Consider the following 25086-nt stretch of genomic DNA (forward strand, 5'->3'; position numbering starts at 1 on the left):
CATGCCTGTGAGGGGAACTTGCATTATTTGTGAGAGATTATGGAAAGCAGAAAGCAAAACTGAGCAAAAAAATATGAAAACAAAAAAATTATTTAAAGCCAGCTCTAAAAAATATTTAAATGACATTGTATTTTTCTATCATTTTAATAACTGATGAATGAAAAGTACACATGAAAAGGTTATGAAATTCACATGCAGCAAGTCAGCAGCAAGAGACAGTGAAAGAGAGAAGGTAGAGTCAGAATTTTTAAGGCCACTCCAGTCTTTTAGATCAACAGATTAGAGGAAAAGGCAACTTCTTAAGTCCTGATCAACAGACATGAAAGATAACTGAATGAGTCTCAGTATGATGAAAGCCAGCATTGAGGGAATTATCATTTTCAATCCCTAAGATTAAGGAAGATTGGTGAATAAAGGAAATTTAAGTCCTGAAGTTGTTATAAGCCACTTCAGATAAAGGAGCCTCCAGATAGCAGCAGGGTTGGCAAACATTACCCTGTGCCAGGAGAGCAGAGAGCAGCAGCTCCTGTGGGACCTTTGTGTCCCCTCCCAAGGGACAGAGGTCACTTTGCCCCAGGCCACGTGCAGGGATGCTGGGATGGAGCTCTGCAGTGGCACAGCAAATGTCACAGGGCCACCAGGAGACCACGGGCACCCTTCTGTCATTCCTCATGGGGGAAAAAAGAAAAAGTCATACTGGGGTTTTTAATGACCCAAAGCAGTCAGAGCTTTGGTGTTTTACCTCTGAAGGAGCCCTGCAGGAGCCCTGCAGCCCTGCCCAGCGTGGGGCACGGCATCACTCAGCCCTTGGCCAGGTGAGCCCACCCTCACTGAGGTGGCAGCAGCTCCTGAACCAGCCAAGGGCTTCTTGGAGTCCTCCCAGGCAGGTATTGATCAGACACACCTGGACAGCTCTCACCATCCAACAAGATAACAGGCAGGAAGATTGCAATGGCAGGACAGAGGTTTCTTCAGACAATTGGTATTTTCAGCAGGATGTACTACAGTCGTATTCCTTTGGAAAGATACATTGGGATCAGGCAGTGGAGTTTAAATAAAAAATCTTCTGCTTGTTTAGCAGCTCAGCAAATTTTCTGAAGGGCCAGGTGCGCCCAGAACTGAATTTCAGAGGCAGTTGTTTGTTGGGTACATGCTGTAAATATCAAATAGATGCACTGCAGCACGTCTTGAAAGAACAACAGATCACAGGATTAAATGCATCCTCCCAACAGCCTCCTTTCCACCTGGGTGTGTGATTGCATCTCTCTGGACACCTGAATAGGCTTCCATTGGGGGCTGGTTGTGCTTTTCTTTAGCACCATGACCTGTGTGGTGAAGTTTTGCAGCAGTTAGGGAGCAGGCACAGTCCTAGCATTTGTTCAGCCTCTGTTCTCAGGGTTGAAGGGGCTTCCCCTGGGGACTGTGCATGGAGACCAGAGTGGGGAAAGAAGAGGCTGTGCCCTGGGACTTGGGCATTTCCCAGCTCTCATCCCAGCACACACACACCAGGGCCAAACAGCAGGGTCCAGCTGCAGAAAGCAAACCCAGACAATCCATAGGTGACCTGCAGCACAGAGGAAAAACCACTGGCTTGCAGTGATTGCCTTGTTTTCAGGGCTGGGGGAGGCTGGCAGCTCACACTGCAGTGGTGTCTGAGGGAGCAGCACCCTGAATGAGCCCAGCTCACAACTGAGCTGCTTCCCAGGCAGGCTGGGCTCAGCTGAGACCATCAACATCCAGCCCACAAGCCAGGCACACAGCAGAGCCCCAGGGGAGAGAGCAGCTTCAGCAGCAGCACCAGGCATGGATGTTCAGTACCACCATCCCCACAGCTCACTGGGAAAGTACACCTGGGGGAACTCTGAAATTCCTGTAAAAATGTGATTTCTGAGTGTCACAGGTGAGGGAATAGCACAAGCTGTGGTTAATAGGTTGTTGTGTGAGGGGCCAAGACCCTAAAAAAAACCCTTAATCCTGCCAGATGCCAAGAAGCATCTACCTTCAGAGAGTCTGCTATCTTCAGGGACTGGTTTTGAGAGAGGGATCTGAGGTTTTTTGGATATAATGGTTTTTGGAAGCAGAGTGAAAAACAACAGAACAGGGTAAATTCAGAGAGGGAATAGAAACTGTCAGAAAAAAAACCCCAAACCAGCAAACATTAGGAAGCACCAAACAAGAGGAATAAGGTGCAGGATGGCATGAGCAGGGAGAAGGATGAACACAGGCAGGTTTATGGAAATACATATTTTTCTTTGCTTTCATGAAAGGGGAAATCACATCTTTACAGGCCACATATTTACCAGGCCTGCAGGATTATTAACTCACTTGGGACAGCATCTGCCTATCAGCACTCAGGTAGGAGAATGGCCCTGCAAGACCTACCCCCCTTGGGGGAGGCAGAATTTACTCCTCAGAAAAGCACTGAGAACAGAGGCTGAACAAATGCTAGGACTGTGCCTGCTCCCTAACTGCTGCAAAACTTCACCACACAGGTCATGGTGCTAAAGAAAAGCACAATCAGCCCCCGATGGAAGCCTGTTCAGGTGTCCAGAGAGATGCAATCACACATCCAGGTGGAAAGGAGGCTGTTGGGAGGATGCATTTAATCCAGTGATCTGCTGTTCTTTCAAGACATGCTGCAGTGCATCTATTTGATATTTACAGCATGTACCCAACAAACAACTGCCTCTGAAATTCCCTCCCCATGGCAGAAGCAAAGACTGTTTTGATGTGAGCTGTTTCTCCAAGAGAAAATGCAGGGAAGGTTTCCCAGCCCCTGTCTCCTGGTGCCTGCAGTAGCTGGGATAACAGAAAGTGGGAGGCAAGGATCATAAATAGGGAAGAGCAGAAAAACCCCATTTCCATGCTCACAGCTTTGTTGTGCCCTCAGTGAGCTCTCCTTAGGGATGGGCCCTGTAGAGTTTGGCATTTATAATTTTTCACAGTCCCTGCCACCACCCTCCCTCTGTTTCAATCCACCTACCCCCACTAGTAACTTCTCTTTCTTCTGCCTTGCTACTTTGCCTGGAAGAAATAAATAAGAATTTCTTAGACTTTGTGATGCTGATACAAGGAGCAACAGGGGACAGAGAACAGCTTGCCTTTAACAACATTGCTACAGCCTTTAATTCCAGGAGACAACTGGATTCCCATTTTTAGCTTTCTGCCATTATGGGTCATTATCCTTTTACTGTTCCCAGCACTTTTTTCTCCACATGCAAGGCTGAAAGAAAAACTTCTTTAAATAGGTGATTTACTGTAATCTAGCTAAATACTGTATAACACATTGAATTGGTATATTAAGTAAGTGCAACAAGATAGACTGTGCTTTATTATGTGAGAAGTGGTTTTAATTGCTCATCATCTCAATGCAGTTGCACTTGGTGCACCAATATAGTGCTTTTACAGTAGTACCAGTAAAATAAAACACAATTATAGCTCAGGAAAATTCCCACATCAACGTGCATCTCTAGCAGGCTTGTAAATTAACTTGTCAAAAGCTCCAAGAGATTGAGTCTTGGGAAAACTTAAAACTATAAAAATCAGCAATGCTGGTGTGTTTCTCTTTTTTATCTAATCCCAACTCTTTCAAGATTCAAGCCAAAAAGAAAAAAAAAAAAAAAGTTCAGCATCAAGCCTGAAATGCAGGCAGAGCACACCTTTGAAATTTGGATCCTAAATTTGAAACCAGGTAAAATTCTGCTCCTTTCTCATTTGTGAGGATGAACTCCTCCTCAAAGAACCCCAGTCTGGGAACTCTGTGGTGTTATATTCACATTTTCTGAAAAATCCCTTTGCCCAGGATTTTTCTCCTGGGAAGCTGAGAAGCCTCAGAGAAAAATGAAAACAATTCTTATCTCATTTGCTTCTCCTGTGTTGTGCTCACATGTGGAATGTGTTTGGACATTGTTCACCCACAGGTGATTGTTCCATTGGATTCTGCTGTGAGTTGTTTTGGCTTATTGGACAATTGGGGCCAAGCTGTGTTGGGACTCTGAAAGGAGCCACGAGTTTTTCATTATTATCATTTTAGCATTTAGTAAGTATCCTTTCTGTATTATTTAGTATAGCATTCTTTAATATAATATAGTATCTTAAAGTAATAAATTAGCCTTCTGAGAACATGGAGTCAGATTCATCATTCCTTCCTTCATCTGGGGGGAACCCAAATACAACACTGTGGGCTCAGATCATGGCTCAGTGGCACAGGCATGAAGAGCTGAAATGCATGTGAGAAACTGAGACCTTGTTTCAACTCCAAATTACTCCTTCCCAACTTCTATCAGCTTTTATAACATATAGAAGGGCAAAAAGAGAGACACTACAATTAGGCAAAAAATGAATGAGACATTCTCTGGTCTAAATCCATTTTTATTCCATCCAGGGCAAACCATCTTGATTACAAAACTGCTGCAAAACCATAACAACAGCAGTGCAACCTCACACCTTGTTGCTTGGTGCCCTCAATTTATCTTTCTAATGCCTGGGGGGAGGAGAGGGAATGCACCACACTGAGATTGACTTTGGTGTATTCCAGAGCTGAGAAATGTCCCTCAAAGATTCTCTGCCATCTCACTGTCCTGTTCAGCTGGGCATGTGCTCTTCAAATGCTAGATGTTCTAGGAGGAGAAGTGATGACCCCTGGGTTACTGGGCAGCTGGAGACAGCAGATTACACTCATGCCTTTGATTCCCTGCTGGAAACATTTCACATTCAACACAGGCCAGAAGCAATTTAACCCCAGACAACTATTTTCCCAGAAAATGGTCCTTAATGCTTTTATCCACACCCTACATATTTTTCAGTTTCATCATGCAACTGAAGAGAGAGAGGAAAAAAAAAAAGTGCAGCCCACAGGTAGAAGGAATCAGCTTATCCCAGCTCCATGGAGTGACTGGGGTGGGTGCACAGCCCCAAATACACAATGGCACGGGTTTCACTGGAATATAAAAATTCCAGGGCTTTTCCCACTGCAGTTTCTAGCTCAGATGAGAGCCCAAGTCAGCACTCCTGCTTGGTGGCACCCAGCTTGGCTGTTCCATGCAGGGACACTTGCTCCAAGCCCTCCCCAGTTGTGCCCCAGGCCAGTGCAGCATCACCCAGTGACCTCCCTGTTCTCTGCCAAGTGCACCAGGTCTTTTCTGCCTCATTTGCTTTGGCTTCACACAGGGGAGTGCATAACCCAAAGTGTTGCACCTAAATGTAATAATCCACTTGACACTGAGGAAAAGAAGGAATCCATGAATAAATTTTCATTAAAATGTGACCCCACAACTCGCTTACTTAATTTCTCTGTGCATTCCCTTGCCTCCTTCTCTTTGCCCCTAAACAAATTGCACTGGTTAATGGCCATGATGGATAGAAAGAACACATAAAGTGTTTTTTCTTGCTTTTCATTATTATTGCCATGGGAAGATTACTTAAATTTCAGTGCAGACTGAATGAGACTGCTGTATGTTAACAAGCAGATATGCTTTGTGTGCAGCTGCGGGTAAAGTTTTAATTATCTTAATGTGCAATATTTCCCAGCCCCTCTTCTGTCAGCCTGTCATTTCAGATGTGTCTGGTGAGGTATGACTGTGATGAAGTCTAACTTCATGTGTGAGGAGTCTGTCAGAGTCATGGCCATCACCCTCACCTCAGCCTTTTGAAAATCAAGGCAGACAAGAGATGAAATCCAGGATCCCAAGACACATTTTGGTTACCAGTGCCCGATTTCTGGTTTTGGATTGGTCACAAGAGGGCACCCTGCTACAGAGCCAATGGAAACACTTTCAACACTTGCAAGAAACCATTAATAATAATTAGAATCAGTGCTGGGCAGAATGCTAGTGACCTGAGTGAGGTGGCACTGAGGGAAGGAATTGGCACCTGGATGAGAACAGTCTTCCTGCACCCTGGGACCTGCAAGGGAGCCACTAATGGAGAAACACTTTGCTATTCTAGGTAAAATCCCATCATTTTAAAATAAACTGATGATGGCATGAAAAAAATTCATGCCAGCTAAGCAGGGTGGTGAGGCAATAGAAGAGGCTGCCCTGCCCAGAGAAGCCGTGGGTGCCCCATCCCTGGAAGTGTTAAAGGCAGGGTTGGATGGAGCTCTGAGGACCCTGGTTTAGTGAATATGTCCCTGCCCATGGCAGGGGTGATGGAAATGGATGATCTTTCAGTTCCCCTCCAACCCAAACCATTCTGTGATTCCATGATGAGTGAGGAGCTTTTCCCTAGCATGGCACATTAGTGTGGTTTGCCTGCAGTTGCTGGGTCAGCTCCTACACAGAGTCCTCACCAAACCCCAGAAAAGATTCCTGAATTCCTTATATTATTTCTTCTTGTTCCTTTTCCTCTCTCTACCATGGAACCAACATCATCCACCTGTTACTGCCTTTGTTCTCTTGGTTTTGGAGCACCAGCAGTTGCTGAGAAGACAGCTGTGCTGATGCTGGTGCAGAAGCAAAAGGGCTGATGTGAACACCTGGTTCAAGTGCAATGGGTGAAAAATAGTCACACCAGAAGAATGACTGCTCCTTCCTTCCAAATCTTATCAACCTTCTGTCCAAAATTACCTTCTCAATGGGTTAAGAACTTTCAGCAGATGAGATTAAATCCAAAGAATACCCTTATTCAATGAAAAGAGCTTGACTTCTTCATATTTTTTCCTTATTTTATATCCTTAAATAACTTCTTAATAACTCAGGGCAATTCTTTTTATTGTGTATTTCCATGCTTCTGTCATGCTCTTAATCTTTCTCTGGACTATTTCTATTCCCATTACAATCTATCTTTTTTGGAGGGAGCAACCCAAGCTCCCTGCAGCGATCAAGGTGATGATGTCCCTCAAACAGGAAAAAAACAGGCTGTTTTCAGTATTTTTTTTTCTCCAGAGTATAGTTCAATATTGTTTCTCCTAAAAAAGTTGATTGCAACAGAAAATTGATTACACTTTCAGTTTCCTGCCGTAGAAGAAGGAAAACAAATACAAACTATGGAATTCTAATAATCCCTCTCCTCTTTTCTTGTCTTCTGGCTGGAGAGTTTAGCTATATTAGGCATTCTGTGCAAATTAGGAAAAAAATCAGGAATACTATAATTATTGGTGTATATTTTAAAAAATATCTTCCTTTGTGAGGCATTCAAATTAGAAAATACATAAAGAACATGCTTTTATGTTAAAGGTTAATTTGGTTTAAGGCCATCAAGACCATGTCTTATGCCTGCTGCTATATTTGGGTATCAGCTTCAAGGTAAAAGGTAACAGCAAACTCTGTTACAAATGCTGCCCCTGAAACTGGCACCTGGAAGAAGGAAAATATGGAACACATGGAATATATATATATACACACACACACACACATACAAACATGTATATACATACATGTATATGTATACATATATACACACATATATATATGTATACACATATATATGTATATATACATACATATATATGTATATACTCTTGGGCATATTTTAAACAAGTGTTTTATGATATTTTTTACATCACACTTCACAGCCTGCTCCCCCTGGGAAGGAGAACAGGAGAACAAGGAAGGAAAAGATACCTCCAAATTATTAATAAGCATCTTGGCTTATGCATGAGTATTCCAAGCAATTTGTCTTGTCAAATGAGTCAGTCCATCAGCTGAAGCAGCAGCAGAGAGTGGAAACTGCTGCACATGGCCCAGCATATGTGCATTAACCCCTCTGAGGGGCAATGGGCCAGCCCAGCCCCCTGGGCCGGGGTTAAATTGCTGGTGCTGCCAGAGGCTCAGCATCCAGAGCCAGCTGCAGGAGCAGGCCTGGGCATGGGCTCCTGTCCACCAGGAAATGGGAAAATTGACTGCTGAGCACAGAATAAATGTTTATTAGGTTGGTAACAAATTAGAGTATTGGAAAAAATTTCTGGACCCTGTCTGGGGAGAATTGGTGGATTTTCGATGTTTATCCAAGTCTTGATGGTTCTTCTCAGCCTGCCTGAAGGCACCACGTTACTTGGCAGGGCCAAGGCTTCCAACCAGAGCCTGGAATGGTTTACTCTGCATACATGACCACATGGAACATAACTGCAATAAGAACACAATCTCTCTGAACTGCTGGATTCACCACCATTCATTGTGGAGTCAATTTTTATAGAGTCAAGTACGTGCCAATATAATAATCATTTATCTCAAAGATCCAGACTTTTGCCCATTTGTCACTGTGATATTTTATGAAAAATCCCTTTGCCAGGATTTCTTCTCCTGGGAAGCTGGGAAGCTTCAGCTTCTCCTGGTTATGCTGCTTTGGAATGTGATTTGAAGAATTGTTTACCCAGCACGTGAATTGTTTTAACTTAATGACCAATCACAGACAGCTGCGTCGGGCTCTCTGCATCTCATGGGATTTTATTGTTCACTCTATAACAGCCTTCTGTCTGTATCCTTTTTCTATAGTTTGTTATAGTTTTAGAATATAATATAATATAATATAATATAATATAATATAATATAATATAATATAATATAATATAATATAATATAATATAATATAATATAATATAATATAATATAATATAATATAATATAATATAATATAATATAATATAATATAATATAATATAATATAATATAATATAATATAATATATCAGCCTTCTGAGAACTTGGAGTCAAATTCTCATCTCTCACCTCATCCTGGGGACCTCACAACACCACATCATTATGAAGGAAATGCTTCTGCACTGATACTTTTTAAACTTTTCTTGGCTTGAACGCTGACAATTCCCCCTGACTTCTTAGCAGACTTTGTTTACATTATTTCCACCCCTGCTGTTCCAAAGTTAAAATGCTTTGAAGATGATTACCCAGATTTTGTCAATTATTATGAAACCTAAGCATTGGAAGACAGGTATAAGCCTGCAAAAGAGCCTGATATTTTAAAATCATATTTTTAAATGCAACTAAATGGATTTGTCTCCATTTACCTTCAGATAAGTTTAACATTTGAAGGACTATTTAGAAATAATTATAATAATATCTCTGAGTACTAAAAATGTTTTTTATTTATTACATTTCTTTTTTGAATCAAAGTAGATTATTTTTGTGTGCTGCCTGTCCTCAGAGGCTGGGACTTTGTCAAGTAGCAAAATGAAAACATACCCAGCAGACCCAGTGCAGATTTCACATGAAACTATGAGCCCTGCTGGGGACCTGGATCACACAATTTCATGACTTCATGATTACTTTGTGTGGCATGATTTGGTATAGGGATCTAAAGATTTTAACTGTAACACACAGCAAAACCATCTGGCTTTTCTTTAAGGTCAAACAAAGTATACTGCATGCAAACATTTGTCTTCAAGTGTCATGAAACTCAGATAATTTGAGCATTTTTGAGAAGTTAAGCTAGATACTTCTGCTCACCCCTTGTGTGTAGTTCCCACCCTATCCTCTCTAAAATTATACACTAGAGGTGGAAAACCTTTGCCAAAAGTCCTGATCTAAGGCTGCCCAAGCAAAGCAAATAGAAACCAGCTCCCAAGAACCCTTCCTTTTGCAACAGGTCTTAGGTCAGGGAAAGTCATTGAAAAGAGAAATGCTGCATGCAAGAGGCTCTGGAGGGTGCTTGGAAAGTGTCTTAGAAAAGAAAAATATTTTGGGCAACTAAACAGAAAATATACAAGAGGAACTGAGGATTCTCTGAGCTGAAAAGTGAGTGAGGTTCGTTGCCCTCTTGCTCATCCTTGTGCACACGCATCTTGCCTCCCACAGAAACAGGATTTTGGGCTGGGCAAACCTTTGGTCTCCTGTGCTCTTCTTAATTGAATTCCCACTGATGTGAGGTTTTAAAGTATAATTACATTCCCTTGATCAATGATAATTATCTCATTACAAATTTCTTTTAATGAATTATATAAGTCTGGGACTATTTCTTGTTAAAAAAAGTTCTTTTCATACATTGAACATCTTAATCCAGTCAGGAGATCCAAGCTCACTGGGGATTTCTTCTTAGATAAGTAAATCTTTGCCTGCTAAATTTTCAGTTACAAAGACTTGATATAAAGTTTAATCACCAGAAATACAGTATTTCCTGTCTTCAAATTATTTAATTATCGTATCTCAGCATATATTTATTTAATGTTTATTAATAGGAACAAGTAGAATACATACTGCTCTAATTAATACTTGGTAAGCATTCCGTGTTCAACAAGTGTCCAAGAGCAGTGGAGCAAGCTCTGGGAAAGCTACTGAGTCAGGAAAATGTTCTTTGCACCGAGTAAAAATCTCCAAGAAGCTATCAAAGTTGGGCAGGGCAGCATGAAAAACAAAAAATTGCCTTGATTAAAATATTAAAAGAAAAAAAAAGTTTTAAAAAGTAAGCAAATTGCATCCTAGAGTACAAAAGGTTCCCAGGGATGGACTATGTCAAAATACAAACATTTCTGGAGATCACTACTGAAGGTATCAGCAGTGTGTAGGAATTTGGATCAATGGCTTAACAAGAGCCTGAACACCCCAAAGAGTTCTCCTTTCTGCATAAACCCTTTGCTGTCCTCACTTGAATGTGCTTTTTGCTCAGCAGATCCTGCAATTATGCACCTCATTTGTTCCATCTGTGCTTTCCTGGGTACTTATCTCTTAAGTGCCTCTTTCCTAAAATGTTTCCATCCTTAAATCAGCCTTACTGTTAGGAAAACGTCCAGCAAGTTCATGCAAACCCCTCTTTCTTGACCTTCTTTTCCTACAGCTCAAAATTGAGTCTCCTTTCTATCTACCCACATCTTCTAAGCAGTGCTGGATCCAACCAAAATAAAACTTCTTACTCTCTCCAAAAGCAATCCTCTTCATGGTGAAACCCTGCCAAGCCCCTGGGGAAGGGAGACCATCACCCTCTGCTGTGCCCAGCTCGCTCCATCACCCAGGAGCAGAGCACAGCTCCTGTTCCTCTCCCTCCTCTTACCTGTGTTACATTCCTCTCAAAAGTCAAAGGAAAAAAAAAAACCCAGCAACTTTATTTATTTTATTTATCTATTCAAGCAGCAGGAATGCAATCATGGCCATCCTTTTTCAGGCTTATCACAGACAATTTTTGTTCCTGCAGTATCCCCTTCCCCAAGGGCTGGGGACAGCTGGGAGCTCACCCTTACCTGGTTCACAGGTGTCAGCTGGGGAAGAGCAGCTCTTGGTGTCACGTTCCACTTGTATCTATTCACATGGATTTTATAACCAACACCCACTGAGAGAACACCTAATCCCTCTCCCAGTTAAACTCCTGAAAAACCAGTGCCATTCCCTCAGCTCTGAGAGCAGCAGGGTTTTGATCTCAAGCCTCTTTGAACAGGATGAAAAAAACCTGATCCTTTCCTTTCCTCAGCACACAGGCAGGACTGTGCATGTGGTTCTGTGTCTGTGGTTCAGAAACACCTCTGCTGAGAGCCACGTTCTTCAAAGTCCCCCACAGATGCTACTGCTCCCTGTGGCAGCATTTCCTTCCCACTTCCATCCCTGCTGTTCTCCTTTTTTTTTCTTTTTTTTTTTTGTAAATCAAAAGGCTCCCCACTGTGAATCCAGTGTCACTGCAGTATGTCTGCCTGGCTGGCAGGTAAAAGGACCCAGCACTGAATTTATCAGCTTTACATTCACCACCCAGGAAATGAGCCAAGGAATGCTGCAGTGCACCTTCGAGCAACACGCAGCTAATGGGGAGGAGCAAAGAGGGCAGCTTCTACAGAATTCCCAGGGACTTCCACCTCAAATCTAACAATAAATTTAACACCCAAAGGAGCCCAAATTGTTCTAGTTTTCACATACCTTTTACAACTTCAAATTATTCCCTGAAGCTGCTTCTGGCTGGCAGACACAGTCACAACAGGAGGCATTGCCTTGCTTCTGAGCTACTTTGAGGAAAAGCACTAATTTTAGTGGAGCAGGGCTTGAAATGGAAATGGGGAATCTGTTTTTGTTAATGGCTATAAAAAGTCTAGGAAAGCCTGCTGGTCCAACATGTGAGAGTGGTATGCTGGCTGTTAGGGGGAAGTCTACTTTTCCTCTTTTGTTTTAAAAAAAATTGGTGGGAACAGAATTAGGCAGTTATGGGCAGTAGGTGTTAACAGAACCTAGGCAAGAAGAAATAAAGTCCAAGGAATTCTTCTGCCTCTTCCAGTTATCTTTGATTCCTTAAATGTTCTCTTTGATACTGCTACAGCAGCTGAATGTATTTTCCAGCTCTTCATCATAGGCCACTAAGCTACTCCTCAGCAGTATTGGCTTCCAGACTCATTTTCACTCTTCACAGCACTCCAGCTCCTGCCCCACCTGGGACATCCCCAGGATCCTTCCTGCTTGCCTGGGCTTCTCCCCTGGGTGACTGTGCAGCACCACCTTGCCCACACCCTCCTCCTCACACATTCCTTTCCTCTGTCCTCCCAGGTGCCCTTCGTGCCACAGCCCTGTCCCCAGGCCAGACCCTTCACTCATCTGAGAGATGCAGAGACATGCCATGTAGAAACCTGTGGCACTGAGTGCCTGGGGCCACTTTTTAATGCATGTGGGTTTTTAGATGTTCTCTAATAAATCCATGTGTTGATACCTCAGGAGGACATTTGACTCAGAGGCTCAAGAGCAATCATGATGAGCAGGAGAATGATTTGAGTTCAGCAGGCTTTGGAGAAATTAGGTTACCTATGGAGGCTCTTATGGAAATCTTGGTGTCCTCAAGACATAAAACTACTCAAAAACACCACGCACAAAACCCCTGTTTGACCATTGCTATGTTACTTCTGCTTTTCCACGGTGCAAAATTTTTCCCAAACATGATATTATGCAACACATTTCTCCTTCTAAAGTCAGAAGCTGCTGTAAACACCAAAGAATTATTTTCTCAGTTCAAAAGCAGCACGTGTCCCACCAGCACTCCAGCACTGCACAGAGGAGTGCACTGAGGCACTGCCCAATCCTTGGCACCACACTCCTCCCCAGCTTGCTCCTGCAGACTGTATTAATTTTTTGAAAGAGCCAAATTGATTTCCCATTTCATTCTCTCTAGCAGTAATGAACAAAACAGCTACATGGCAGGAATGCTCTCCCCCATGGCCTATTATAGTCTCTTAAAAATCCATTAATTCCCAAGTTTCCTGTCTCTAGTGAACAGGTTACTGTCACTGCTGAACTCGGGCAGCTGCCCAGAAGCTGAAAGGCAGGAATGAGACAAATTCTCTCCAGTGCTCTCAGGTCATAGAGCCACAGAAATCCCTAAAAAAGATGATCCAGGATGGGATCTAAAATCAAAATTATGGTTCAAATGGTTTAACACATTCCTCACTTCATCCTCAACGTGGCAGTCCTGACAGAGCAAGATCTCTTACCTCCTCTGCCTCAGCAGCACAGGATGTCCCTTCATGCAGGCATTTAGGATAAGGCTAGTGATCAACCAGCTCTGAAGTGGTGCATGGACACTTCCACTGGCACCAACACTACCCAAAAGTTCATTTAACCAACAACCACATCTCTATAAATCATAACAGAGGTTTCTGAAGGCTATCCCCAGTAAAACCATGCTATGTTAGACAAGAAGAGCTTTCTTAGTCCTTCCCCTGTATTTTCTTCTGGCCCACACATGATTTTTCTTTAGTGAGGGTGTCTTTACTCTCAGCATAAGGTCATCCTTACAGGCTGTGGTGTTCTCTGTAATGGGGCCTGGAAGTTCACTAAACCTCAGACACCACAGTCCAATGTGCTGTGCACCAGGTATCTTGCTGTGTGTTTCAGAAAATATTTTAAAAACATTATAAAAGTCAAAAAACACATAAAAATACTGCAGAAAGAAGCTTCCATGAGCTTGGATATGAGGTTTGAACTGAGAGTGGAGAAAGTTTGCTTTGAACCATTAAGACCAGTAAACCCATTCATTTCAGTCTTTTTATTGAAAACACATTGAAATGAACGAGCTAATATTTCTAATTAAAAATGTGGGCAAATATTCTGATAGACTAACCCAGTTTTCTTTATGCCTTTACCGGATTTACACTAACAAAATCACCTGTGAGCATTTTCTGCCTTAAATCCATTTAACATAAGACAGGACCTGGGATGGCATAGGGGATCAAGGATGCCTGCAGGAAACTCCTTCCTAACACAGACCCCAAACCTGCACAAGACTGCAACGTGCAGTGTCCAAGGAAGGCAGCATCGTCCCTTGGATGCCAAACAGAAAAAATGAGTTTTCCTTTCCTGCTGACAGCCCAGCCTTGCCAAGAGAAAGGCTCCTGCTGCCTTTACACTTTGGATGGTCACCTGCAAGCTGAGAGTTGTTCTCTGACAAAAGGTTGTAGGGACGTGGGAGTTGGCCTCTTCTCCCAAGTAACCAGTGATAATACAAGAGGAAATGACTTTGAGTCAGGCCAGGTTTAGACTGCACATTAGGAAAAATTTCTTCACTGATCAGACACTGGAAGTGGCTGCTCAGGGAAGTGGTGGAATCACCCTCCTTGGAAGTGCTCAAACTCTGTGTCAAGGTGGGGCTTAGGGACATGGTTTAGTGGTGCATGTGGCAGTGCTGGGTTAATGGCTGGACTCAGAGGTCTTTTCCAAACTTAATGATTCCATGAAACATTTTGGCCCATGGAGAAGCAGCCCAGAGAAACCTGCACTCCAGTCAACCATGCTTTTAAGAGGGCAATTTAAGTCTTAAGAGCTGTCAAAGCAGCACCTTAGCACAAAACCTTTTTCATAATGAAAAATATTAGCACTTAGAAAGTTCTTAATATCTATGCAAAGCAACCTATAAATAATTCATTTACTCCACAGCATCTGGATCATTTGAAATGCATCAGTGCTTTTATCAATACAGTGCAATGGATTTACACTGCAGAAAAGAGGCTTGAGGGCATTTGGGCTATCTAAGTATTGTTGATCTGAGCATTATTACTAAAGGTAAACTAAAATAAATTACCTCAGTCACTACACTGTGGTTTTTTCATCACGGTAAATAAAACCTATTAGTTCTAGGTCATTAAATTCAATATTAGGCTTTGAAAGAGCCCAGAAATTCTATGATGTTATTAGAGAAACATGCAACAAAACATATGTGCCTCAGTATTACAGATAAAATAATTACTTTGTTATATTTAGATATTAGTTATTAGTGTATTTTTCAAAGGGACTTTTGAGATAAAAGCCCAGCTGCCATTCTCAGAGGCAAGCTGGGCACACCATGGTCCTGGCTCTCACTGAGTGGCAGGCTTCCAAATAACTGAGACATTTCTGAAAATGTCATTTGAAGCCTTTTGCTAATTTACTCATTATTCCTCTACTCATAAGAATAAATGTTTTTCCAATATTACAGGTGAAGTGAGTGGGCAGGGACCTTAGAGAGAAGGGCTTGATTTTCACATTTTTTAAGTTCCTGTGACCCTAACATGTCCTTTTCCATCTTGTACCTCAGCGCTCATCCCCACTTGAATATATTATGCTCTTCATTTTAACCTTTATCCTTCCCATTTGGCTACAACCACTCTGCAAGGATTGCCTCCCCAGGTCTGGCCAGTGTTCAGCCCAATGCTCTCCTAATTAAAACCTCCAGTCACTTAACCTGCAGCCCAAAATCCTGACAATTGCTAGATACACTGTCTTGCAAGATGCCTGCAGCAAGGCTCGAAAAACATCCTCTGAAGAATAAGGACTGACACGGTGCACCCAACCCACTGCAACGAACTCAGCCAGGATATTAAGGGCTGCTCTGATGTTTTTCTAACTAAAACAGCATCCAAGTGCTTTCAAAGTGGGAAAAAATGTATTTGCCATTTAAGTACAAAGAGGGAAAATTAGCAGAAGTCTCCACAAGTGACACATAGAGCTCAGTCTCCACTGCTTTCTTTCATGTGATGCTCCCTCCCCATGAGGAAGGAGTGCTCCCAGGATGTGGGGGTCAGACTCACAGCTGGCAGGAGTCACTGCAGCTCAAAAGGGCCACAAAATCAGAATGCATGATTCAACTTCAACTGCCTTCTCAGATCAGGTCTAAATAACAACTATGAATTATTGTTTATAGAAGAAATCAGACGACCAAGCTGCTCTTCAGCACAAAATGACAACCAATTTCTTTATTCTGTTTTTTGTTGAACATTACAGGAACATTGCACCATCCCATTGAGCTTTTCAGAAACCTGAGCTAAACTGCTGTGTGAGAGAAATTACAGGAAAAGCCCAGTAATTGCAAAGCCTAATTACAAGGTAATGTGGTGCTCATGAGCAGAACTGCTGAACAATTAGGGACCAGACTAACGAGTAGGCCACCTGTCAGCTGGGAAAGGGCTGAAGAAAGGCTGGCACAGGACACTCCTGACAGGCTGTGGAGGGGGATCTGAAAACAGGGAAATGTTCAAACACTACATTTAAGATACACAGTATGAAAAGAGCCACTGATTGGAGCTCACATGCTTGTTAAGGGCATGGGCAATATAATTGTAGTTGTACAGGAAAGGGGAGTTCAGCACAGAGTGTGAGACATGGAGGGGTGAGGAGAACAGTACAGGATGGGGGGGGATGAATGGGGCTGTAGCACACACAGCTCAGATGATTTCCACTTGGACTGCTGGATAGGAGGGTGCCAATTAATCACCAGGAACCCCAAACTCCCTGTTCTTCACTGCTTTACACCTACTGTAGTGTAACACATATGCTGTGCTGTCCTGAAAAACGAAACCTTCACAGTAAAGTCAGCATTTGCTCACCCTGCAGGGAAAACCTAACCAACAGCAATCCCTGGAAGTGGATCTAGAAATAAACTCTGGAGCAGTCCATTCTAGTCACAGAAACACAGAATCACAGAATGGCCTGGGTTAGAAGAGATCTAAAGGTCATCCAGTTGCAATCCCCTGCCTTGGGCAGGGACACTTTCCACTATACCATTTGACAGATGCTAATTAAACAAAGTATTCTTTCCTCTCCCTAAACCAGTGGATAAAAATGCAAACTGAAATTTGAAATTACAGGGACATCACAAAAATTGTAAGATATTCAAATTTACAAAATTTTACGACTTTGCAACTCCTCACTTTGTGCAAGTAAATTTAATTGCAATTCCAATTAAAAAATATGCAGATATATCCACAAATGAGCCACAAGTTGTGACTGGAAGCTGAGACAAAGCCTGTAATTTTTCACTGAAAGTGTATTTATGTCAGCTTTGAGACTGGTACTTTTCTTTTGTCCTAGGTCCTTTAAAATCAATAGAATAGAATGACACAAAGTTATTGATTGGAAATATGTAAATTTTCCATGTGCCCATTGAGAATCAAGGAAATACTAAAACATAAGCTCAATGCATATATTTCGTGGTACTTTCAGCATATTTTTAAGTGTGACCCTGAATATAAATATTTTATTTATTGAAATACTCTAAGACTCGTTCTAGTTAAAGGAAAGACCTCCCTTATTCAGTGTTTGAATCAGCCCCTTGCTTACTGGGAAGAAAACAGATATTTTACTGACTAAATTATTCCAGGAGCAAACCCCTCAGATGATTGAAATACTCCTAAACATGCAACATTCTTCATCTCTGGCCACCAACATCCTCTCTTCTGCAATAATGTGGAGGGAAAGGAAGGAAATAGAGCTTTGATGAGCCAGGAGAACTGAATTTTGCAGAGCTCTGATGATTGTGATATTTTCCTGTATGATTAACAGGAGAGGAAGGGGAAGAAGGACACACAACAGCTACTCATTTATTTTGTATTTATATATTTCTATTTTAACTGTGTGGATCCCCAAAAAGAGTCAGCTAGGTTTGTAAGCAGTCATCCAATTTTAATAAGCTATTTTAAAATATGCATTTTTTTATTTTGCTAGTCATTCCAGCAATCTTGTTATACTAAGTTAATTAGTTTGGCTTTGGCATTTTTGGAGTCTTTCATTTGCATACTGGAAAATAAGAGGCCAATATCAACATGTGCTTAGGAATCTGGCTACTGGTCTTTCCTCTTAATCACAATTTCATCACTTAGCCAGCGAGAGAAAGCTATGAAAAATCCAACTACAATACAGAAAAGCAATTAATGTTGTAAAATGGCTATGGGTCCTTGGATGAATGAAATTGTAGATGAGCATCTTGCCCTTAAATGCAAAGTCACCCTTGGGTAAATCTGCAAGGTATCTATTGGCTTCATAGAATTCATTTAGATGTATTAAAATCAGTGTCAGTGTTTGCTCCTATCAAAAGAATGGAGTAAGAAATTTAAAAATTTCTGTGTATGTTTTCACAATATGTCTTTTGTCTATTTTGTCTCTTACAGAAACAATATTTTAGTAATTTCAGAAGCAAAACAGTGCTGGAGTCATTAAGGGTGCATGAGAAGGCAGAGGTGGATTTTTAAACACTCAGAACCAGAATCTTAATCTTAATAAAAGTTATTATATAATATATAATATTAAATGACTTTAATATTTGACCATAATTGAAAAAGCAAGGGAAATGCTGATTTTTCATAGCAGACTGCAGTTGTGGAAAACTGCAGTTCACATAAAGTGATGCTCATCAGTGGGGGGATATTATACCAGCTCTATGGCAATACTTCCTTCTCTGTTCCTGCAAATGTTTAGTTATTCTCTCCACTATGCTCTATTTGCTATATTCCAGCAAATAAAGGAAATAGCAGTCAAGGTCTCAGTAAAATACCTTTTCCTTCATTAGGGCCATCAGGATATCTGTGCTAAAAGGAGAAGGATTCTAGGCAAAAACCCTGAACTGCAATGCAGCCCATATTTCCATTATCACCATTCCCAGCCAGTGGTTGTGGGGAGCACCATTCCCACGGAGAGCACAGCCTGGAAAAGAGCTCCTGCACTCTGCAGGTGTGTTTGTGAAGGTGTTTATTGCCTGCAACAGCTTTCCCCTCTGCTTGAGTGGGTGGCAGAATTGCAGCTGGGGAATGTGTTCATTCAGCACTACCCTTTAACACTCTCCCTTTTCATTACAGGTATTAAAATTGTTCCCAATGGGCACAGCAGACAAGGAAAGCTAAACAGAGGAAGAACTTGATCCAGTTCCCCATTAAATTCAAAAGAAAAGCTAATAACTTCCATAATAATAAGAGCTGGACTAGAACTCACATCAACAGCACACCACAAATCATTTCATTCTCAACAAAGCTTCTTCTGACTGCAGCAGTTTCCAGGGAGAGCTGGAATCTACATGCCCCAAAGTAGCTCCACTCCAGCAAATCCAACATGCATTAATTCAAGTATTATTTGGTTTTCCCCTGACTGGAAAATGTAAGGCAGCAGAGGATAAAAAGAGCACATGGCTTGTGTGCAAGCCTCAGCCCAGCTGCTGGAGCACTGTTTGCCTGTTGTTAAGCATTGCTTCACCTCTCTGCCAGGAAAAAAAATCAGATTTGATGAGGGAATGTAAACCTCCAGTTTGGTTTGGGGTAAAATAATCACTGATGGTGCTCCAACCACTTCTTCCAACCATGTGTTACATCACTTACTAAGTTTTGGATGCTCTTGGAGGAAGAGGCTGCTGTTTTCCATGCCTATCTATGAGCCCACTGGGCAGCCCTAGATAAAAAGTTAGAACTGTGGTGTCTGCATGTTTAACAGGAGGAAAACTGGAATAGAAATTTGAAGGTTGAGAAGAGGAATTTGAAGGCATGATTCTGGGCAAACAGCTCTCACTGCTGGAGCTAGGAGTTGGACAAGATGATCTCCAGAGTTCCCTGCCCACCCCAATCAGTCCTTGATGCTGTAATTTCAGGAGCTACACAAAGAACTGGAGGAATTAAGAAGGACATGAAAAAAAAACCATAAAAAATGGCCAGGGAGCAGGGAAGCAAAGCAAAGATACTACAAAGTGCTCAGAACTCACCAGTTATCCATTTAGCCTCCGGGTCATGAATCTTAAAATCATCACTGAAGAGATCTTCCACTGTTATCTTCTTCTTCTGAGACAAGCTGTTATCTTCCACTGGAAAACATTCCAAAAAAAACCCCACCATTAATTCAGCTTTGAAATGTATCTGAAAACACAGAAACTGTGAATAGTGGCATGTCATATCTCATTTGGATCCAGTCCACATTAAGCTTTGTGTCACACACAGATCCCTTCCCACTGCCAGTGTCATTAAAGGAGCACCTAATGGCTCACTAACAGAACCCTCCTTGCTATACATGCCTGGTCTTAACAGCTACAAAAAAAACAAAAAATGGTCCAAAACACACATTTACAGACAGAACATGATCAAAAAGAATCTAAGTCATGCAAACCCATCTATAGGCATCATACTGATATTTAATGTTTACTATTCGACAGCTAAATCCTAAAATATTTCTGAAATTATGAGCTACAATTTAAAAAGTATTTTAAATGGCCATTTTTTTTTACAGCCTCTATTTTTATTTCCTTCAAAAATTAACATAAAACCATAGTTGGAAAGGTGATTAAACTTATAAGGGCTCATACAGATTACTTCAGGAATTCACAAAAGATATTCCATGGGAGTTAGATATTTGGTTGCAGAAATATTTTTGAAAAGTCTATGAGACATAACTCTTAATCCTTAGGTGTCACATAGCTTGCCCATACTAATTCTAATTTTCACTGAAAGGATATACAGTTTCATTTGTAAACACAGCAATATCAAAGCTGAAAGTTTTAGAGAAAAACTAACAAATTTGAAAGCCCAACAATTTTGATTAATATGTTTCCTCTTTCCTTTTCTTCCATCAACTGTAATATTTTTTGTTTTGACAAGCAGTCACCCTCTATGAATAATTTGTTGTCAACATTCAATTTTTTGCTGGAGTAATATTTTCATGGAAACCTTTCAGTCAGCTGTAAATACATTTGCTCTTTTAAAGAAAAGAGGAGGCCACATTCCAAGTATTTCCACAGCAGGAAATTGTTTCAGCATCTTTCCTCATAGCAGTATCCTCATGCCTGAGGTTTATTGGCAGCCTTAGATATCTTTAATATTCTTTAGTGCTAAACTTACACTGAACACTTGTGATTAGAGAAGTGGAAGCAGACCCTGAAGGCACTCATTTCTGGAAAAAAAGAGTCTTTTTTGCTGTACTAAATTGAAGCCCCTGAGTTACCTGAGATGACAGAAAAATACCTGTGAACAGTGTTTTCTTCCACTAAAAGGTGTTTCAGAACAAACTTTCACTTTTACCAAATTAAATTATATTCTCCAATGTTCATATTTTTCCCTAGTCTGGCTGAGACTTCAGCCACACTGTTCACTGCGGCTTCCAAATTCCAGAACCCATTCACACAATTCCTCAGCCAAATCCCTCCGTGTGACAGTGCTATGCCAAGTTATTCTGCATCATTTTATTTATGAAAATGGGAAAAGTAGGTGACAAGGACACCAGGAAATTGTTCCAGTTAATTTCACTTTGGTGCAAGTTCCCAGGACTGGATCCCCAGGGCGGTCAGGAGGTCAGTCCTAGGTTTGTGCCTGTCCCAGGAGGTGCTTCCCAAATGACCTCTGGAGGAACACAGGCACCCTCTTTCCCCCCTGAGGGCAGAAGGACAGGCACAATCAAACCTCTGTGCTGGAGATTTGAGAAGAAGCAGGGTGGGAAACCCTTCCCATTCCTCCTTTTTGTGCAGGGTGGGAACAGCCAGTTTGGGAGCTGCACCTTCTCTGTTCCTCCACAGCACTCAGCTCCAAGTGAGGGACAGCAGGAAGAGAGAGAGGCAGCACCTGGACTTTGCACTGTAGGAGCCTCTCTGAGGAGTAAGGTGAAATTCCCTTCCTGTCCCCTGCCTTGGGCTGGAAGAGCTGCAAGAGGTCCTCTGCTGGACCATGGACTACATTCATCTCAGCCACAGAGCTGGGGAGAAAACAAATAAACTAAATAATAAATCTATCAATGAATTCCAGTAATAGGGAAAAAAAAAAAGAGATTTACTGACCTCTCTTCTAGCAGAGAGGTAGGTCAGAGGGCTTATTAAGAACATCTGCTTCATTCCTCTGGCCTTAATGGAGACATTTATGGAGGAAGAAATGCAATTGTGGGATCTCAGGCACCCCACTCTGTCCTGAGCAGCAGATTCTAGTGTGCCTCAGGGTGTCTCAACCAGCTGCTGGACAGGTTCTGCCATCCACACCCAGCTGCAGGGACCTGGAGGCCTCTTTGGGCTTATGGAAGGACAGGATTAACCATGTGCCACTGTTTTTGTTTTACATTCACATCCCCCAGCCCAGCAGATGCAGATGGCAGCGTGGCAGCCCTGCACGTGGCACAGGAACTTGAGAGCTGAGTGCCAAGTCATAAACCCAGCATCCAAACTCCACAGCTATGTGCTGAGAGAACCAAGCAGAAACTGTGTCCATGTTGGTTTGGATTCAATGTTAGAAGCACGACAGGAGCCCTGTGTTTGGGTTCATCTGCCTGCTCTTCCTCCCTGCACCCAAACAAACAAGGATGAAAGTTTTCATCCTTGCACCAAGCAAGCCTGGGCTGAACTGACCTCTTGCTGCTCTCCAGAACAAAAATCCTCCACAAATCCAGAAAACTCCAACAAAAAGGAGCAAGGAGCTGACCTCACTGCCTGTTTTGCTTCTTCTCTTTCAATCTTTTTCTCAACTCCAGCCATGCTCAGAGGCTGCTTGATGGGTCACAAGGCTGCAGCCACCTTTGGGTGCCCACCTTTCTTCCCATCCCCCTGGTGCTCAGCCACAGGCTGGTGTTGGATGCTGCCCTCACACACCTCCTGGCCTGTTGTGCATTGCACGAGAGGGACAGTGCCTCCATCCCTCTTTGCCAGAACACCAGGAGCTCCATCCCCACCTCAGCACACCTGTTTGATCCCTGGACAGACCCAACCCCTCTTTTCCCCAGATGACCTCTCTGTACCCAAAAGGCAGTGGCCAGATGTCATTGCAGGCCCCCAGCTGTGTAATAATTAGCCCTGACTCCATCATCCCAGAAGGCTGATCAATCACTTTATTATCCTAAACTTATTAAGAAACCCTTACAGACAGTCACAGACAGCTGGACCCAACTGTTTCTTCAATCCAAACACCATCACCACTGGCCAATTAAGAAACCACTCTTTGTTAAACAAATCTCCATAACACATTCCACATGTTCACAGCAACAGGTGCAGCAAGTGAAGATAAGAATTGTTCATCATTCTTTGCTCTGATCTTCTCACAGCCTTCCCCAGGACAATTCCAGGGAAAGTTGTGCATTGGCCAGAGAGCTGCTGCCCCAGCCAGACAAGGCAAACAGGCAGTCTTTCTCCCTTCTGAAAAATCCCACCCGTTTGTAATGGTGTAAGATACATATTTTTATATGACTATAGCTAACAAATTGCTCTCCTGCACAGCTGGTTAAAGGATAGTCCCTTGCCCTGAGTGTCACAAGAGCTACAAAGCTTTCTAGGCAATGCCTTTTACTGTCTGACAGAATGTTGTGAATTAATGCTATGCAATGTCTAGCTCAGTAACACTTCTGAGAAATAGTTCTTATGGATTTTTCAAAAATTTTAATATGGATTAGGGTGTACTTTCTTTTTTTTTCGACTAAAAGGTCAGATTTGAAAGGAGCAAATGTGATGTATATCTCCAGAAAGCTTTAAATATCAGGAACAGATGTATAAGAAATCAGCCTCTTCCTAAGCACCATGTCTAATGGAATTTTGGAAAGCCTTATTTTACTCAAAATTTCTCTAGGGCTGGGTTCTCTTTTCAGCTTTGCTCTGTGTGTGTGTGTGCATGGGCAGACCTCTGGAAAGTTCTGCATGCCTTTAAATGAATACACAAACAATGGAATGGGACCTGCACAGGTACCACATGCTGTGACAAGTGAGGAGCTGCCAGTTAGGAAAGCATAAGGACAGCACTGTTATCATTTATATAAGTGGTTTAACATTTGTAAAAGGTGGGTGAAATGGCAGGACTCACACACCATGAAATTGCAGAAGCTCAGCATAGGTAATGCAGGTAATGGTGTACATGTGGTGTTCTATATTGTAATTAAATGTAAACTTCCACCAACTACTCCTTCTTTTGAGAATGTTGTTCTAGAACATCAATGGATACACAAATCATACAAATGTTGAGATGTTTTTAGGATTTTATAAAATGAGACATGAGCATTAGTTAGTAATAGAGCACTGCCATTGTCATTACTGTGCCTGCTGAATGCAAAGTCCACTGCTCCCAGGTTTTCTGCTGATCTTGGAGCAGGGTGAGTGACCTGCCCCTGAGAAACCCAAACCAGTGGGGATTTCAGCCCTTCTGAATCCAGAGTTAAAACCTTTAAAGGTTTGGGCTGATTTGAAAAATAACCTGGAAGAGACATATAAATCCTCATTTTCCCCAATTATTAAATACCTTAATCATTATGAGCCCTACTAAGCAAATCTTCTCCACTTCCTGTTCTTGACTTTGCAGGAGACTGCCTGAGAGATTACCCAAGTTCTCCCAGAATTAGACCCAGTTATGGGTCCAGGTAGCCACTTTTCTTTGTTTGAGCATTGACTATATGCCTGCATGCTGCACTCTATCCCATATATGTGAAAAATTGCTCGGGAATTAGACACTGAATGATATTTAGCACTGTTTTTAATACATCTCTGCATTTCATGCCTTGGTACTGCTCTACAAAACAGGCCTTGACATCAGCACCAAAATACTGAGAGAAAAATGGTTCCCTAGACAGGAAGAGGACTGAGATAGACAGGAAAAAGTAGGTAGGTAGTAGATACAGAGGTAAAATGCAAAAGGTTGTTTGTAGTGGTGTGACAGCATCAGGCTGGACTCCAACAATATCATTAGAAGGAAGAATTAAAAACATTTGAATATCCTCAGGTACTTTGCCCAAGCCATGAAAGACTGCATCACCCCCTTTGAGGCTTTTGCAGGGAAGAGGGGGTTTTGTTTGGTTGTTTTGTTTATTTCCTGATGTCACTCATACTTGGCAGCTCCTCCTGAACCTCCTCAAAACTGCTCCACCTCCTTCCTTCACTGTGCTCCTGCCCCTTCCTCACCACTTGTTCACATACCCATCACTTTTTTTTCAGTTTGACTACCAAAAGATAAACATTTCTTCTTCCAGAGAACTATTTTATGACAGAGAAATGCAGACTCTGCCTC

At 42.0% G+C, this 25086-nt stretch overlaps 1 protein-coding gene across 1 annotated transcript in view; it reads right to left on the minus strand.

Annotated features, from left to right (window-relative positions):
• DPP6 (dipeptidyl peptidase like 6) overlaps positions 1 to 25086 on the minus strand; it is a gene marked incomplete at its 5' end in the record, with an annotated part of 404621 nt that overhangs the window by 141109 nt on the left and 238426 nt on the right. The window contains one exon of the mRNA XM_084224866.1: positions 19842 to 19940. Within this exon, the coding sequence (XP_084080992.1) occupies positions 19842 to 19940 (99 nt within the window). The remainder of the gene's footprint in view (positions 1 to 19841; positions 19941 to 25086) is intronic.

The sequence above is a fragment of the Fringilla coelebs genome (assembly GCF_963513975.1).
Source record: "Fringilla coelebs genome assembly, chromosome: 1".
Lineage (NCBI taxonomy): Eukaryota > Metazoa > Chordata > Aves > Passeriformes > Fringillidae > Fringilla > Fringilla coelebs.